Below are 16,862 nucleotides of genomic sequence, written 5' to 3'. Positions count from 1 at the left end.
ATTTTCTTGTAATAAAGAACACTTAAAAATGGAAGGAAACAATGAAGCACCACTAACTAGTTTCTTCTTCAAAAGAGTTTGATACCAAAATGTTTAATTTGTTCCTTGTTTCTACATCTGTCACCAACCTACTATGTAATTCATTCCTCTTTGTGAAAGCAATAGCTGGTAATGGTTACCTCTAGCCCAGAAAAATTTCTGAGACTTTGATTCTAGCCCTTGGTGCAATATTTCACAATTACTCTGCTTCTTCTTCCCCCAGGGATTTGTTATAAGAATGTTTCAAGAGCTTTCCTTCAATAATAACCAGCACTTAATTTAAAAAAATAAATGTAAGCCTTACATTTGCTGCTGGCCATTTTGTCTTTGGATAATTCAGCTGGATGAGATCCAATACTATCTTTTTTAATGGCTTAATTTCCTGGCAATAATAAAGATGACACGTTTAGATTATAGAATGCTTCTTCAACTACTCAGAAATAAAAGGGAAACTTTTAATAACTTCATTTTCTGCAGTTACATTCTTATCATTGGAAAGATTATTAAGCTCATGTGCATATTTTTAAAAGCTTTTAATTTTATGAATAGTGATGAGTGGTTATATTTTGATTTGGGGTAATTACTCTTTTCCATATCTTTGTGCCACAAGGCATGTGTGCCATAATAGAAAGTGTATTCTTGTACAATACAGTTTACAGAGTATTCTCTGTGTTAGGTTTTTTTAGTCATCCCCATCTTATTATTTTATTCATTTATCAACCAATATTCATTAAACACCTAATATGTGTCATGCACAGTGGTTTAGCAACCCTATGAGCTAGGCACTATTATTATTACTCTGTTTTACAAATGAGAAAACCTAGATCAAGGGAGGCTCAATAATAATTTATCTAAAGTCATGTAAGAGGGAATATCATATATCGGCAAAGAGTATAAATTCTGGAGCCAGATTGCCTAGGTTTAGTCTTGGCTCTGCCCTTCATAGCTGTGTGATCTTGGGTAAGTTTCTTAACCTCTCTGCATCCAGTTCCCTCATCTGTAAGATGAGAATAATTACAGCACATACCTAATGGGTTGAAGCACTAACAACAGTGCTTAGCACATAGTGACTGCTCGGTAAGTGTGGCTATTATTAATTACTACAAATAGACTGTGGTCTAAGGACTTGAACCAGGCCCCCTGACTCCACATTTGTTGCTTTTTTTTTTAAGGCATACTACGCTGCCTTTATAATGTGACACAAATGTTATTTCCTTCTAACTTGAGATTTAAATTCAAACTCTGAAGTACGGGCAGTACATTTTTCAATAATTGTAATTATTAGTTCACAATCATAGGCAATCATGTGGGAAAATGTACTGATGCTCCACTGTTCTCTGTCCATCACTACTGAATGGCACATAAAAAGTTTGGCAGAGAACAAACCACTACATCTGGTTGTGGGCAACAGTACCTTAACGACAGAATATGATCCCCATAAGGAAATGCTTATGTTAGAGGAAAAGAATCCCTTCAGACCAGTGTACCCTGTAATAGTGAGTGGAGGCTTCCTGATGTTTGCTGTCATCAGACAGACCAAACAGCCTGAAGCGTCCTGGGGATGCTTGCTATCACCCTAGGAGACTTTCATTCTTTGAGTCTTTGAGCCAGCAATAAGGGCAAGTGTTGCCAAACTGCATTTAGATGCAAGAGGCTGTCATGTCTACCTCTGCTGCATGGTTCTCAGTTGTGACTGCTCATTAGAACCACCAGAGGAGCTTGTAAAAATTCCCATGTAAAGGGCACACCCTCAGACCAATTACATCAGGATCTCTGGGAGCAAGACCAGGCAGCAGTAGTTTTTAAAGCTCCCCAGGTGATTACAATGTGCAGCCAAGGTTGGAAAGGCTCTAGTGGGAAGAGCATGATGTCAGAACTTAGAGACTCCTTAGCCCTGTACTACTTTGCCACATGCAGTTCAGTGAATGTAGGTTAGTCATTTCACTCTTTGTACCTATTTTTTTCATTTCTATTCATTGATTAAAAACAAAAAAGACACTCCATTGTATTTTAAGTTGCTCTATGGTTAGTATGAGACAATATGTGTGAAAATAAAACGTGCTGCAGCAAGTTGGCACTATTATATTTCTTTGGACTTAACAGTCCCGGCAATGGGGGGAAAAATTTTAACATCAACCTATACAGATGTTGGGCAAGAAGTGTGTCAATGGTAAAAACAGAGTAAAAGCAATGGCTGGTAATTCAAAGAAGGAAGGGAAGGAAGAAGAAATATATTATGGAGGCAATAGAGGATGCTTTTTCTGCCACAGACTACAAAACTGCCACAAAGGCAAGATATAATAGTGATGGAAGAATTTCAACTTCAAGAACTTCTAATGGAATTTCACTGGTCCTTTCTTGCTCGCGCTCTCGTGCTTCCACTCTCTGTCATTCTCGCTCTTTCTTCTGTCCTCATTCCTTCATTACTTCCCTCCAGTCAACATTATTTATTGAGCATCTTCTTGTGTAGACAGTAGATGGTGTGTTGAAAACAAGAACATAGGTATTATGATAAGCTTTTTGAGGAGTTTGCAGTCAGGTGGTAAGAGACAGATAAGTGAAAAAATTATAGGGGTAAAATAGGAAGGATTAAAATGAATGTTTATACAAATGCTGTGACTATTTTTTTTTTAATCTCTCAGATAGTAAAGAAAGCAACGAAAAAAATAAGTCGAGGATGTAAAGTTAACGGGAATATCCAGGAAAGATGACAATGACAATTGGGGTTTCATGATATATAAGAGACTGTCATAAATATTCAAATAGAAAATGTTGGAAAAACAATTTCAAAAAAATTGAGGAAAGATATAAGCTGTCCTTGAATAGAAACCTCAAATTTTAAATTTTGTCTAAGTAATAATGAGTATAGCCCCAGAAGATATTACTCAACCTTTCTGTTCATCCATAAAGTGGATATTATAATGGTAACCGCTGTATACATACTTTACAAGTGCCCAGTATATAGTAATAACTCTATTAATGCTATTATAATCTAAAGAAAATAATGAGACCTCACTAAGAACTCTGGGGAGCTCAGATTTCCTTCCTTAATGGAAGAAGGGAGTATATATCCAAATACTAATAAAAAGAGTATTATTAAAGCCTATAAGAATATGTATGTATATGTGCTTATATATGGATGAAGTAAGAAAAGAAACTGAAGAATAAATAGGAGCATTGCTGGTGAAAGTCATGTAATATTAATAAAAGAAAACTTCAGTTTAAATGTGTTTTTTTCTCTCAATGACAAATTTCATCAAGCAAGAAAGAATTAATTAATCATTGTGAAGAAGGAATTTCCAGACAAGGGCAAGACTGGTAGAGAGCATCTAGTTGGTTAAATAAGACAATAAACCCAACACAAGACAATAAACCCAACACAATTATAAGGAACTGGGAGATGATATAGATAGATAGATAGATAGATAGATAGATAGATAGATAGATAGATAGATAGATAGATGGATGAACCGTGTTTTCTCGAAAATAAGACCAGGTCTTACATTAATTTTTGCTCCAAAAGATGCATTAGGGCTTATGTTCAGGGGATGTCATTCTGAAAAATCATGCTAGGTTAGGTCTTATTTTCGGGGAAACACGGTAGATAGAGTATATGTGTGTGTATGATTTTGTATTTCATGTAAAAACTACCAGTGCCTTAAGCATAATAGATTTTCAATAATTTTATGTGAATTTGATAGAAGGCATAAGGCTTATAATTAACCACAAATATATGAGCCAGTGGGGTAATGTGATTTCCAGAAAATGCTAATGCAGCTCGGAGCTGAATTGATAGCAGTTTAGCACACAGATTGAGAGAGGTAGTGACTCCTTGCATCTTTGCTATTCAAGCAAAACCAAGATTCTGAGCCAGTTCTCAATGCAAACTTTAATAGGAACATCAACAAATTTCAATGCCGGAATGGTGAATTTGATTGGGTCTCTAGAAAAGCATGTCTTAAGAAGCAGTTGAAGGAACTGATGCCAACCTGAGAGCTATCTTCAAATATGTGAAGGGCTCTCTCTCTCATGGGGGAGGGATGAACTTTACCCATTATTGCTCCAGAGATCAGAAACTCAGATTAAGGAAGGACATTGTGACCTTATTGTCTGTCAATGGGACAGGCAATCTCCCAACAACAAGGAGGAGAGGAGAGTTTTTTTTTTGTCGTTGGTAAGGGGTTTATTTATAGATTGGATGATTACCTGTTGTTGCAGATTCTTTTTTTGTTTTTTTAATTGGGGAATATTGGGGAACAGTGTGTTTTTCCAGGACCCATCAGCTCCAAGTCAAGCTGTTATTTTCAGTCTAGTTGTGGAGGGCACAGCTCATAGTGGCCCATGTGGGGACTGAACCGGCGACCTCGGTTTTATGAGCACTGCGCTCTAACCAACTGAGCTAGCTGACCACCCCTGTTGCAGATTCTTGCTTTGTGAAAGATCAAGATCCATAGTGTCACTTCTCGACTCCAATATTTTTTTTTCCATTTGAAGTGCTGAATTAGAATTTTGTTAAACTCTGGTGTCTGTAGTTTGTATGAGTTATTTTGATACCTTCTTCATTACTATATATGCCATATAAACAAACGTCATTATAATGAAAAGTTTCAAAGTCACAGTCTGCTTATTTCAAACAATAGCCAATATTAACAAGTTCAAATAAAAGGAAGAAATTTGGAAAGTGAGTATTATAATAGACTTTAAATATATAGTGTATGTCATTGCCACATATCAACTTCAGGCAAAGTGAATTATTTTAAACTTTGAACTATTAGAATGTATGCATAGCTCCTTTTTTATACTCTGATTTCAGTGCTCGAAGATCCAAATTTCATTGAAGAGTATTATAAATGGAAGAAAAGGGAGCTACAACATCCTAAAGAATGGAATTTCAAGTAAGTAATTTTAAGTGTCTAGAATATATTATTCTATTAACTTGAAATATCTACTATTCCACTTTCTACTATCTGAGTGAACTATCAGGAGAAACCCTTTGAAAGTAACTCATGCCTTTTTCTAAACATAACAACAAAAATAAGAAGTTTCATTTTTTTCCCTTTCATATGAATCCAGGTAGGAAATACCTTTGCTACCTATTAGCTGCCAAAAATGGAGATAGGCCATGAGCGACCTCACAATACCCTCCCCATTAAGTCTCACTCCCATTCCTATTATCCTTATCAATATATGACTTAGAAATAGGAAAACAAAACAACCTGTTTCTATATCACCAACTAACTTTTCATCCTTCATATAATTCCTTCATATACTTCCTTCATATACCTTTTCCTCTTTCACAGATTTCTTGCTCAGGAACTATATTACATCAAATGAGGAAGTATGTAGCAAAATACAAAAACAAATTATTACAGTATCCTCAGAAAGACTCTTAAACCCCATTAAGGAAGGGATCCTATTGCCCTTTGGGCTCTTGAATCCTAACAGAAGTTTTGCTGCTTCATGATGCCAGAGCGATTTCATCTCAGTTCTGTGGTATGGGCTAGCTTGTAGGAGTCATTTATTCTGATGTGCTCATTTCAAAGTACTCAGTGGATATGCTACCATAGAGCTAGGGGAATTAATGATCCTATTGTTTGCAATTTACCTCATTTTTTAGCTCTTTGACTTGTTAGCACTGTGACCTCTTTTCTAGATGGAAATACAGGCTTCGTAAAAATACTGTGCTGCATTTTGAATTTGTGGAGAAATTGAGGTTCTTAAAATATACTTTCCTACCCTTTACTATCACAATTCAGATTGGATTTTTCAGTTGGATATTCTTTTTTCAGCTGACTCCTGCCATAACTTTCCTTCAAGCCAAACTGGGGAAAAGCATTTGCAGTAGGTACTTTTCTGCTTTCAGAATAAATTACAGGCAGTAGAAAGGTTTTTATTAAGCAGAATTTGAAGGAGTATAAGCATGGTTTTTTTATTTTTCTTGAAGGAACGTTTTAAGTTTCATTTAGAGTTAAAAGAAACCTACTTAGAATACATGGTTAATTTTGCTTTGACATGACTTTCTTTTTCATTTCCTTTAATAGAACTGCTTTGTTTTATTTGTTTGATCGTTGATTCATTATGTAATACCAGCATCCCACAGAACCCCCAAAATTTAGAAAAAGTAGGACCGTGTCATTTTCATCTTCTCTGTCTACTTCTGCCTATGGCTGAAATAATTGTGAACTGTGTGAGTGCTAGAACATTTTCCAAATACATTATTGTGAAGTTATAGGTCAAATTATCATGGGCGTGGTGACTGTCAGAATAAAACTCTCACACCTTATGCCATCTGGTGGTTGATGACAACATATTTAGATCAGATAATATTAGCTTCTTTCAAATTTTGGAGTGGATTAGCAAAAAAACACTCAAGTTTTTCAAAGATATTTCATTTTTCTGTATAATTGTATTGTGGCATAAATATTGGAGTATGCAAAAATCTAAAGTATGGTGGAATCAACTTCTTTTCAGATAATTTTTGAAAGTCTCATTCAAAATACATGAAGTATAATAAACTGGTCAATTCATAGAGCTTAAGTAGAAAATGTTTGGGGATCTATGCAAGTGAATAATTTGTATGTTCTTGCAATATAGTACCATTATGCTCTGTTTTTATACTTGAAAATGCTTTCCTTGCACTGAAATTTCCTTTAAAAAAAACAAACAAAACAGAAAATGCAAAATGAGAATCTTCCATCTGCCTAGTGTTAAGGAGAAAGAGAGACCTATCTTTCCTATTTCACATCTCTCCTCCTCCTGTCCTCCCATCTCATCAATCAAGACATGATTCTTAAGCCACACTCAATTCTCTATTCTGTTATTTGGGGACATCAGATCTTTTCACCACTTTGTGCCTTCTACCTGGGTGATCTTTCCCGGTAGGGTCTTTGCTGGTGGTCTAGAATTAGGATTTGGTCTGAGCTCAAATGCAGAACATGGAGTGTTTAAGCTCAGGGGCGCTGGAGCCCGACTGCCTGCGTTTGAATCCTGGCTCCACCGATTACTTGCTCTGTGACCTTGGGCAAGTTATCTAACTTCTTTGTGCCTCAGTTTCCTTCTCTGTTACATGGTAGTAATAACTCCAAAGGAGATTGTGAGGATTAAATAAATTAACACATGTAAAATGCTTCAAACTATATCTGGAACTTAGTAAGTACTCATAAGGTTTGCTATTATTCATGCTTTTCTTACTGTGGCCCTAGTTCAAGTTTCAGATGGAAAATCTTTCTTTGGCGGCAGCATGGGGAAAGAGCGTGGGCTTTAGAATCAGACAGCTCTTGGAGATATTCTTACCCACACTGAGCTTGTTTCCTTATCTGTTGAATGGTGATAGCCCTGCCTACCTTGCAAAGTTGTTTTGCATTTGATCTCTTGGATGAGATCATATACATAAAATTATATAGTGTTGACATATGGACATTCCATAAATGTTACTTCCTGAGGAGGGGGGAGATAAAAGCCCATGCCCGCCAACTTTTCAGAGAATAAAAATAGTCTCTATCAGAAACATGTAAAAATTCCCTCAGGTTAGAGAACAGAAAACAACGCCTATCATGACCACATTTATTTTAGCCTCATTATGCGCATGGTTCTTTTCCCTTCTCCGCTCCACCTCTACCATCTCTTCTGCTGGGCAAAGTGCTTCACCAGGACGTTGTGAAGACCCAACGTCAGTGTCTCTATGTGAAAGGGTCCCTGACATGTTCAAGCTTCCACATTCCCCCATCCTCTCCTTTCATACCACTCTGTCCCTAGCTCTTTTAGGCCCTATGGTGGAAAATGTCACCTGTTCATGATGAGTGACTAGGGCAGGACCGTTCCTATAGCTTTGTGTTCTCCGAACGTAGCATGGTACCTGGCAACTAGTAGTGGGCACTCAATTAGTGTTTGCTGAGTGATGGACACTTACCCTGTTTCCCTACTTAATAGGATTACATGTGAAGACAGTTAATTTTAGGAAAAATAAAATGTAGGTGCTGACTTCTGTTAAGGCCCATTCCAACGTAGAGATTATGGTTCTATTTTAAGGATTCTAGGGGCATAGTCATAGTGATCATAGAATAGTGATTAAAAACTGGAAATACAAAGAAATAAACTGGGAATACAAATGACTGTCATGAACGTTTTATGCAAATTCTTAAGTTCTACACATGTTTTTAGTTGGTATTAATAGGATCCCATTGTCATTATAAGCAGCTCATAAATATTCATGATTTATCATTTGGTTTGGTGTTCATTTCTAAGGCTCTTTTTTGTTTGTTTGTTTTTGATCTTTCCTATTGCCTTTCCTGTCTGTTGGCTGGCTATTCGTGCAAACACTTTATACCAACCAAGACATGGGAAAGAATATGAATCGAGAACCTAATTAGTAGTTCATATTTATTTTCTCTAGAGAAAGATATAAAGTCAGAAGGCAGTGCAAGCTGTTCTTTTGAATATTCTTACTTATGCACATATAAGACTATTTTTACATCATACTCTGTAGCTGATTATTGCTTATGTGGTAAGGAAAAGATCTATGCCAATAGTTTTAGCTATGTCAGCCAGGAAGTTATCTAAATAAAAGTTGTCAATTCTGGAGAAGTTTTACATCCTATGTAGTTTTAGAAAAGGTATTCTTTGTTCATACATACGAGGTTGGACAAGTAAGTCCACAAACTCATCCTAGAAAAAGTGCTACATACCTCATTGCTGAATATCACTGAGGTCACCTTCAAAGTACTCCCCTTGGGAAGCTATGCACTGATGCCAGCACCTAGTCCACCCTTCAAAGCAGTTTTGGAATTCTTTTTCTGGAATGGCCATCAGAGCTGTCGTCATACTTGATGTCCTGAATGTCATCAAAATGTCTTTCTTTCAACATTGCCTTTATCTTTGGGGGCCGGATCAGGTGAGTAGGGAGGGTGTTCCAATACAGTTATTTGTTGACTGGCTAAAAACTCCCTCACAGGTGTGGCTGGTTAGCTCAGTTGGCTAGAGCATGGTGCTTGCTAATAACACCAAAGTTTCCAGATTGATCCCTGCATGGGCCACTGTGACCTGCACCCTCCCTTAAAAAACAAACAAACAAAAATAACTCCCTCCCAGACAGTGCTGTGTGAGCTGGTGCACTGTTGTGATGCAAGAGCCATGGATTACTGGCGAAAAGTTCAGGTCATCTAACTTTTTCACGCAGCCATTTTAGCACTTCCAAATAGTAAACTTGGTTAACTGTTTGTCCAGTTGGTACAAATTCATAATGAATAATCCTTCTGATATCAAAAAAGGTTAGCAACATCATTGCAACCAATTCGCGAACGTAATGGTCAGATCTCATAGGAAGTACAGAGGGCAGAAGAATTGACATGGCAAAGCACCTGCCGTGTGCTGGGCATTCTCCCTTCATTTCCTAATTGAATACTGGTCACGCTGTGGAGTTGACAGTTATACCTGTAAGTGTATTCACACATTTCTAAGTGTAACACCCAGTAATATCCATCAGCCTTCATAGCCACAACAAATCAACCCACACTACAGGTCAGAGCATTTTTCTTGTTATACAGATACAGTTCCAAGCCAAAGTTCCTAGTCTCCCTTTTCAACTAAATTATCACCCCTAATTTTCTCCACAGAAACAGAGGTAGGTATTACGTGCAGTTTCATAATCAGGAAAGCATGAGGCACAAAGAGGTGAACCAACTTGCCCGAAGTTACTGATAAACATATATTGTATTCGAACATTAAAACTAAATTTTTTACTATATTCCTATTAGTGGGTACTCATGTCAAAGCTTAAAATTTCAGGCAAGTGTGAAAATATTGCCTACCCATTTATAAGCACCAATCAAGTCTACCTTCTGTGGAAAAGATTTGTGGTTTTTCCGGTAGTGTCTGATTCTGTAAGTATTTTAACTTACAAAAATATGTAATCCTCCTGTAGCATAACTATCTTTGATTCCCTTTTCTTCAGTTATATAGCAAACATTTCTGCTGCGTACATTAATTTAATGTATGTTTGTGCTATCCTTTCAGAGTTATTGAACTTGAACGTTGTTTTTATAGGTTTATATAATTATATATTTAATGCATTTTTAAGGAGGAATGCTAGTTTTTTTATTCCCCAAAGATTAAACCTTGAATGCCATCTTGTGGTTAAAGAGAGAATTAGCATTAGAATAAACACTGGAAATGTCCCTTTTAAGAATATAAACACACACACACACACACACACAAAAATACTGTCAAAGGGAAAAATCTCCTTTAAAAATTAATTTCTGCCAAGCAACTACTTAGTCTCTACTTGGATGTTTTTAGAGACAGGGAGCTCAGGACTTCTAGGAGCATTTAAAAAAAAATCTCTATTTTTCCTTATTTTTAGCTTAACTCTAACATCTTATGATATTCAACAATTCCAGATTTCTTTCATTCATTTTACAGATTTTTATTGAATACCTACCATGTGCCTTTACATTTGTCTGCAAAAACTTCCAAAAAATAAGAAATCATCTTCATTTTGAAAAGGTGTACAGAAAAAATTTCGTTTGTTTCCCTAAAGTTACACACTCAGTAAGTGACAGAGCTGAAATTCAGATCCAGGCCTTCAAGATGCTACAACCCATGCATTTTTCTATTAGAATAAGCAGCAGCTCAGACACTGAAGACTTGGGGATGGCTTTGAACATGGGTAGAAGGCATGACTCAAGGGAAACTGTTATGGCAGAAAAGGAAGTGCCGCAACACAAATGAGGATCTTCTGTTTTGTGGAATGCCCTTTAAGTCTCAGAAAATAGCTATCATATCTTTCTCCCTGTTCCCCTTAAGTTTTCTCTGTTTCAGAATATACAAATTGAAAAGGAGTTACCTTACCCGGTTCCAACATGTGTATGGTTTCCCCACACAAGCAATTCTCGGATGCCAGCAGGGTGTCCGAAAAGTCAACTCAAGCACTATCTACCCAGTTATAGAATCAAATTCCACAGTCCCCACAAGACTGCCCTCCACTTTGGACACCAGGCACAAGCCCAGGTTGATGTTACCTGTACTTCTGACTGACTGGCTATAAAGTAGAGGTTCCCAGGACTCCCTCCTCAGTTTCAATTAATTTGCGAGAATGGCTGACAGAACTTAAGAAAACCCATTTCTTCACTAGATTACGGATGTATTCCAAAGGATATGAAAGGGTGTGAATCAACAGCCAAATGAAGAGGTATATAAGATGAGGTCCCGAATGAAGGAGCTTCTGTTCTCGTAGAGCTTGTGGCTCGACACAGTGTGATGGCACGTGGACGCATTATGGTTCCCTAACATGGAAACTCTCTGAAAATAAGAACCGATAAGCTGTCTTTATTTGGGTTTTTTATAGAGACTTCCTTACGTAGCCATGACTAAGTCATTGGACCTTGGTGATTTATTCAACCTCAAGCCTCTCCCGCCTCCCCTTCCCAGAAGTCAGGGGTGAGACTGAAAGTTCCAGTTCTCTAACCACACGATTGGTTCCTACTGGTAACCAGCCCCCACCCTTGGGTAGGGTCCAAAAGTCACCTCATTAACCTCATAACAAGTTGCTATCATCACTTAGGAAACTCCAAGTGGTTTGGGAGTTCTGTGCCAGAAACAGGGACAGAGACCAGATATATATTATTGTAAATCATAGAAATACACACACACAGTTCTTTTTTATGAAGTCCATATTCTTTATTGCTCCCCTCTTATGAATAGAATTCATTTCATCATTTTCTCTCTCAGAATGTAGCCCCAAAACTTTACCATGAATTTCTGGTTGTAGCACAGAATCTGGGGGATCCTTTTATATTATAAACACCATGAGTTAAGACTGCTTCTCTCAGTAAGAGAAAATATAAACATGTGGGATTACATCAAACTAAAAAGTTTCTTCACAGCAAAGGAAACCATCAATAAAACAAAAAGGGATCCTACTGTATGGGAAAAGATATTTGCCAATGATATATCTGATAAGGGATTAATATCACAAATCTATAAAAAACTTACTCAACTCAACTCCAAAAAAACAAACAACCCAATTAAAAAATGGGCAGAGGACTTGGGGAGACATTTCTCTAAAAAGGACATACAGAAGGCAAGAAGACATATGAAGAAATGCTCAACCTCACTAACCATCAGAGAAATGCAAATAAAAACCACAATGAGATACCACCTCACTCCAGTCAAAATGGCTATTATCAATAAATCAACAAACAACAAATGCTGGCGCGGATGTGGAGAAAAGGGAACGCTAGTGCACTGTTGGTGGGACTGCAGATTAGTGCAGCCACTATGGAAAACAGTATGGAGGTATCTCAGGAATCTGAAAATGGAACTACCCTATGATCCAGTAATTCCACTCCTAGGCATCTACCCGGAGAAATCCAAAACTCCAATTCAAAAATCTGTATGCACTCCTATGTTTATTGCAGCACTTTACACAATAGCCAAGATATGGAAACAACCAAAATGCCCATAGGTAGATGACTGGATTAAGAAGCTGTGGTACATTTATACAATGGAGTATTACGCAGCCATAAAGCAGAAAGAAATCTTATCATTTGCAGCAACATGGATGGATCTGGAGAACATTATGTTAAGTGAAATAAGTCAGAAAGAGAAAGACAAGTACCATATGATCTCACTTATATATGGAATCTAAAGAAAAGACTATGCGAATGAACTAATCAGAGACAGTTTTGGGGACGCGGAGAAAAAACCGAGAGTGGTTAGATGGGTGTGTGGGAGGGGGTTGGGGATAAGGGGAAAGGTGAAGGGATTTGGAGGCAGCTGGTGACCACAAGATGGCCTCGGGTTTTTTTTTTTGTTTGTTTGTTTGTTTTTTTTTTTGTTTTTTTGTTTTTTTGTTTTTGAAAATTAATTTGGGGAAGGTATTCTATAATGTTGTGGAGATTTTGTTGGGTATCCGATGGGCATGCGTCCTGTTTGGGAGACCACCTCAGGGATGCTGTGGATACCTGATCATGGCATTGGACACCAGAGGCTGGACATTAATGAATGCCAACTATAATTTTATATATATAATGTGATGGTTCGGTGTGGGGTCGGAGGGATGGTGGATGGGGGGAGGGGGGTTCACAGTGTGAGGGATATGGATGATGAACGTCTAAGTATTACCTTGTTTTGTACACCTGAAACTAATAAATAAATAAATTTATGAAAAAAAAAAAAAAAGACTGCTTCTCTCTTCATCTCTCTTCAAAGAGAGGAGTTTTGATACAAGTCAAAAAACACATATTGGGCTTTTTTTTCCTAAGAAAATTGCTCCTTTGAAAAATAAGAAATCATCTTCATTTTATAAACACTCTTTTGAGGAGATCTCTCTGTCTCTTTTTCTCCTTCTCTCTCCCTTGCCCTCCCCTTCAAGAGCCTACCCCACTCCCTGTCCCCCCACCCTGACCACAGGTCTAGGTCTGAGCAGGGTAAGAGTGAGGATGGTCCTGGTTCCCCAGAGCATGTTAGATTATGTTCTACCTGAAAGGAGAAACCAGAAGGAAGCCAAGAAATTCCCTTAGAATATGTTACAAAATGTCAGGTTACTAGATGTAGGGATACAATGAGTTTTATTATCCTTATTATGTACATAAAGCTACTTTTCAAGAACATGTAGCAATTTACAGTGCTATCAGAATTACTGAGAATTTAAAATGAACAAGCATCAGGGATTTTGTTTTTAACTTAATTATGGCATCTTCGTTTGTAGTCATTTAATTTGCATGTCTTTGGTGACACTAAACATTTTTGTTTTTACAATTTATGTTTCCAGTTATAAAGGCAAATGGTTGAATGAAAAAGGAAATATCAATCTTATATAGTTTTCTTTAAAAAAAAAACACAACAACAACAGAGATTTATCAGTGGAAGAGAAAAGATATAAACCAAGCTATGTTCTTTTTCTGAAGTCGTATTTCTCTGGAGGAAAATAAGATTCTAATGATTTTTTTTTTTAACTCATACAAGGCTTGTGGAGGGCTAGAAACAGTTGGGTTCCTGCCAGTTATGCTGACTAGACTTCATAATTCAAGCGACATTGAATAGAGACTTCAGAAGGGTCAAGCGTTAGTCATGGGGCTATATTAGTCCTCAAATAAAAGCTGTTCTAGACCCATAAGAAAGGTCAAACACAAGCTTTGATGATGCCAAACTGATTTTCAACATCCTGATCTGTATCTTGTTCAGTATCTACAAGAACAGGAACAATGGACAACTGTGTTTAAAGGAATATAATAAAATTCAGCATCCAATAAAATAAAATTTTCAATGTCCAGCATCCCATCCAAAACGACAAGTCATGCAGATAGGCAGGAAAATATAATCTATAACCAAAAAGAAAAATATATCAGTATAGATTAATAAATGATAGAGATGAGGGAACTAGTAGATCTTGAAGTAATTCTTATACATCTTACAAATATATTCAAGGGTCTGAATATGACGAAGAGAAATGGAAGAGACACAAAAGACTAATAGACTATCTGGAGACAAAATTAATTTTTACAATGTTTTAAATATGCACTGTATGGAAAGAACAGCAAATTAGCCACTGGAGAGGAAATAACCCATGAACTTGAAAATGTAGCAATATGAACTCTTGAAAATAAACATACAGAAAAAAAAGACTGGGGAAAAAAGCCTCAGTGAGCTATGTGACAATATCAATTGGTGTAAGTTACATGTAATTATTGTCCCAGAAAAGAATGACAGAAAAAAAAAATGTGAAGAAATAATTATGGCTGAATATTTTCCAAATTTGAAAAAAGTGATAAACTCAGAGACCAAGAAGTTCGATGAATCCCAAGAAACAGAAATATGAAGAAACTATACCAGGGCACATCGTGATGTGTCATAATAAAATTGCTGAAAGTCAGTGATAAAGAGAAAAATCTTCAAAGCTACAAAGGATAAAAAGAAAACACACAAACACATATGCACACAAGCACACACACAAGCACACACACACACACACACACACACATTGCACATAGAGGAACAAAGATAAGAATAACCAATAACTTCATGACAGAAATCTTGTAAGCCAAATGATAATGGATGATAGTTTTTAAGTGCTTGAAAGAAAGAAATTGTTAGCCTAGATTTTTATACCCAGTGAAAATCTCTCTCTAAGATGAAAGTAAAATAAAGACTTTTTCAGACCAATAAATTCAATCACATAGAGAAAATGAACAAATTTCTTGGAAGACAATATCTACCAAGGCTCATTTAAAAAGAAGTGGTAACGTGAATAATCCTATATCTTACAAGAAATTGAATTAATAGCTAAAAAGCCTTCACACAAAGACAACTCCAAGCCCAGATGGTTTCACTGGAGAATTCTTCCAGACCTTCAAGAAAAACATAATACCAATATACACAAACTCTTTTAGAAAACGGAAGAGAAGGAAACACTTCCCAATACATGGTATGAAGTCAGCATTACCTCAATAACAAAATCAAAGGCAGTATAAGGGGGGAAGAAAAAACAATTACAAATCAATACATTTCATATGTATAGAAACAAAGATTTTAGCAAATTGAATCCAAATATATATATGACATTGTTTAAACATTGATTTTTTTTTAATGTTAAATCAAGGTTACATTCCTAGTATATACATACTAGGTTACATTCCTAGTATATACATACATATACCCACTTAATCGCAATTAATTATAATAAATAATTATAATTATACATGACCAAGTGGGGTTTATACCAAAAGTGTAACCTTGGTTTAACCTTTGAAAAGTTCAAACATGTAAAATAGAACAAGAAAGAAGAACCACATGATCATCTCAGTAGGTGAAGAAAACTTCACCCCAATTTCTGATTTAAAAAAAAAAAAGTAAATTCAGAATAGGAAAGAATTTTTTCAACCTGATAAAGCACATCTATGAAAAAACTACAGTCAACATACATAATAGTACAAGACTGAATGTTTTGCCCCTAATATCAGGAATAAGGCAAGGTCATCTGCTCTCAGCATTTCCATGCAACCTTTTATTGGAGGTTTTATCTTCATCATAGCACACATCACTGCTGATTTGTGTTTATCTTGATTTTCATTTTTGTCTCCTCTCCATTTGGTCAGGAGCCTTGTCTTTCTGTTCTTCTTGTATCATTACCTCCTAGAATAGTGCCTGGAACAAGGTAGGTGCTCAATGACTATTTTTCAAATGAATGAACTTTCTAGTAGTAGTGTGTATGAGAAGTACACTTGTGAGACAAAAGCATTTTTATGCACTTGATTTTCGTCAACTTTTTTTCATCAAAAGTTCTCTTGTCATACTCCAAAATGTAGTCACCCCCAAAGAAATTTTTATATACATTTTCGTTTCCATATAATGAACTCCTTCTGTAAGGACATTTTGTGACAGATGGACTTGGGTACATACATGTCTCTTACCAGGTGGTTTTTCCCCCAGGATAGGTCATGAATATTTTTTTTGATAGAATTGTTCCTCTAGTGTAGTGGGTTGAATAGTGTTCCCCCAAAATTTATGTCCACTCAGACCTCAGAACATGACCTTATTTTGAAATACGGTGTTGCAGATATAATTAGTTAGGGTGAAGCTAATATCTTGGAGTAAAGTAAGCTCTAAGTTCAATGACTGGTGTCCTTATAAGAAGAGGAGAGGACACAGATTACACACAAGCACGATAGCCATAGGACAAGGGGGGCAGAGATTGGAGTGATGGAGCTACAAACCAAAACATGCCAAGGATTGCTGGAAGCCAGCAGAAGTTAGGAAGAGGCAAGGAAGGATTCTTCCCAAGAGCCTGCAGAGGGAGCATAGCCCCAGCCAGCACCTAATTCCAGACG

At 36.6% G+C, this 16,862-nt stretch overlaps 1 protein-coding gene across 1 annotated transcript in view; it reads left to right on the top strand.

The window, feature by feature from the left end:
- UBE2U (ubiquitin conjugating enzyme E2 U) overlaps positions 1–16,862 on the top strand; it is a 52,578-nt gene that overhangs the window by 29,337 nt on the left and 6,379 nt on the right. Inside the window, exon 8 of the mRNA XM_081056375.1 lies at positions 4,853–4,934. Within this exon, the coding sequence (XP_080912501.1) occupies positions 4,853–4,934 (82 nt within the window). The remainder of the gene's footprint in view (positions 1–4,852; positions 4,935–16,862) is intronic.

This window comes from Rhinolophus hipposideros (assembly GCF_964194185.1).
Source record: "Rhinolophus hipposideros genome assembly, chromosome: 8".
Classification (NCBI taxonomy): Eukaryota; Metazoa; Chordata; class Mammalia; order Chiroptera; family Rhinolophidae; genus Rhinolophus; species Rhinolophus hipposideros.
Note: the sequence above shows the minus strand (reverse complement) of the source record. Positions and strands in the feature narration are given on the sequence as shown.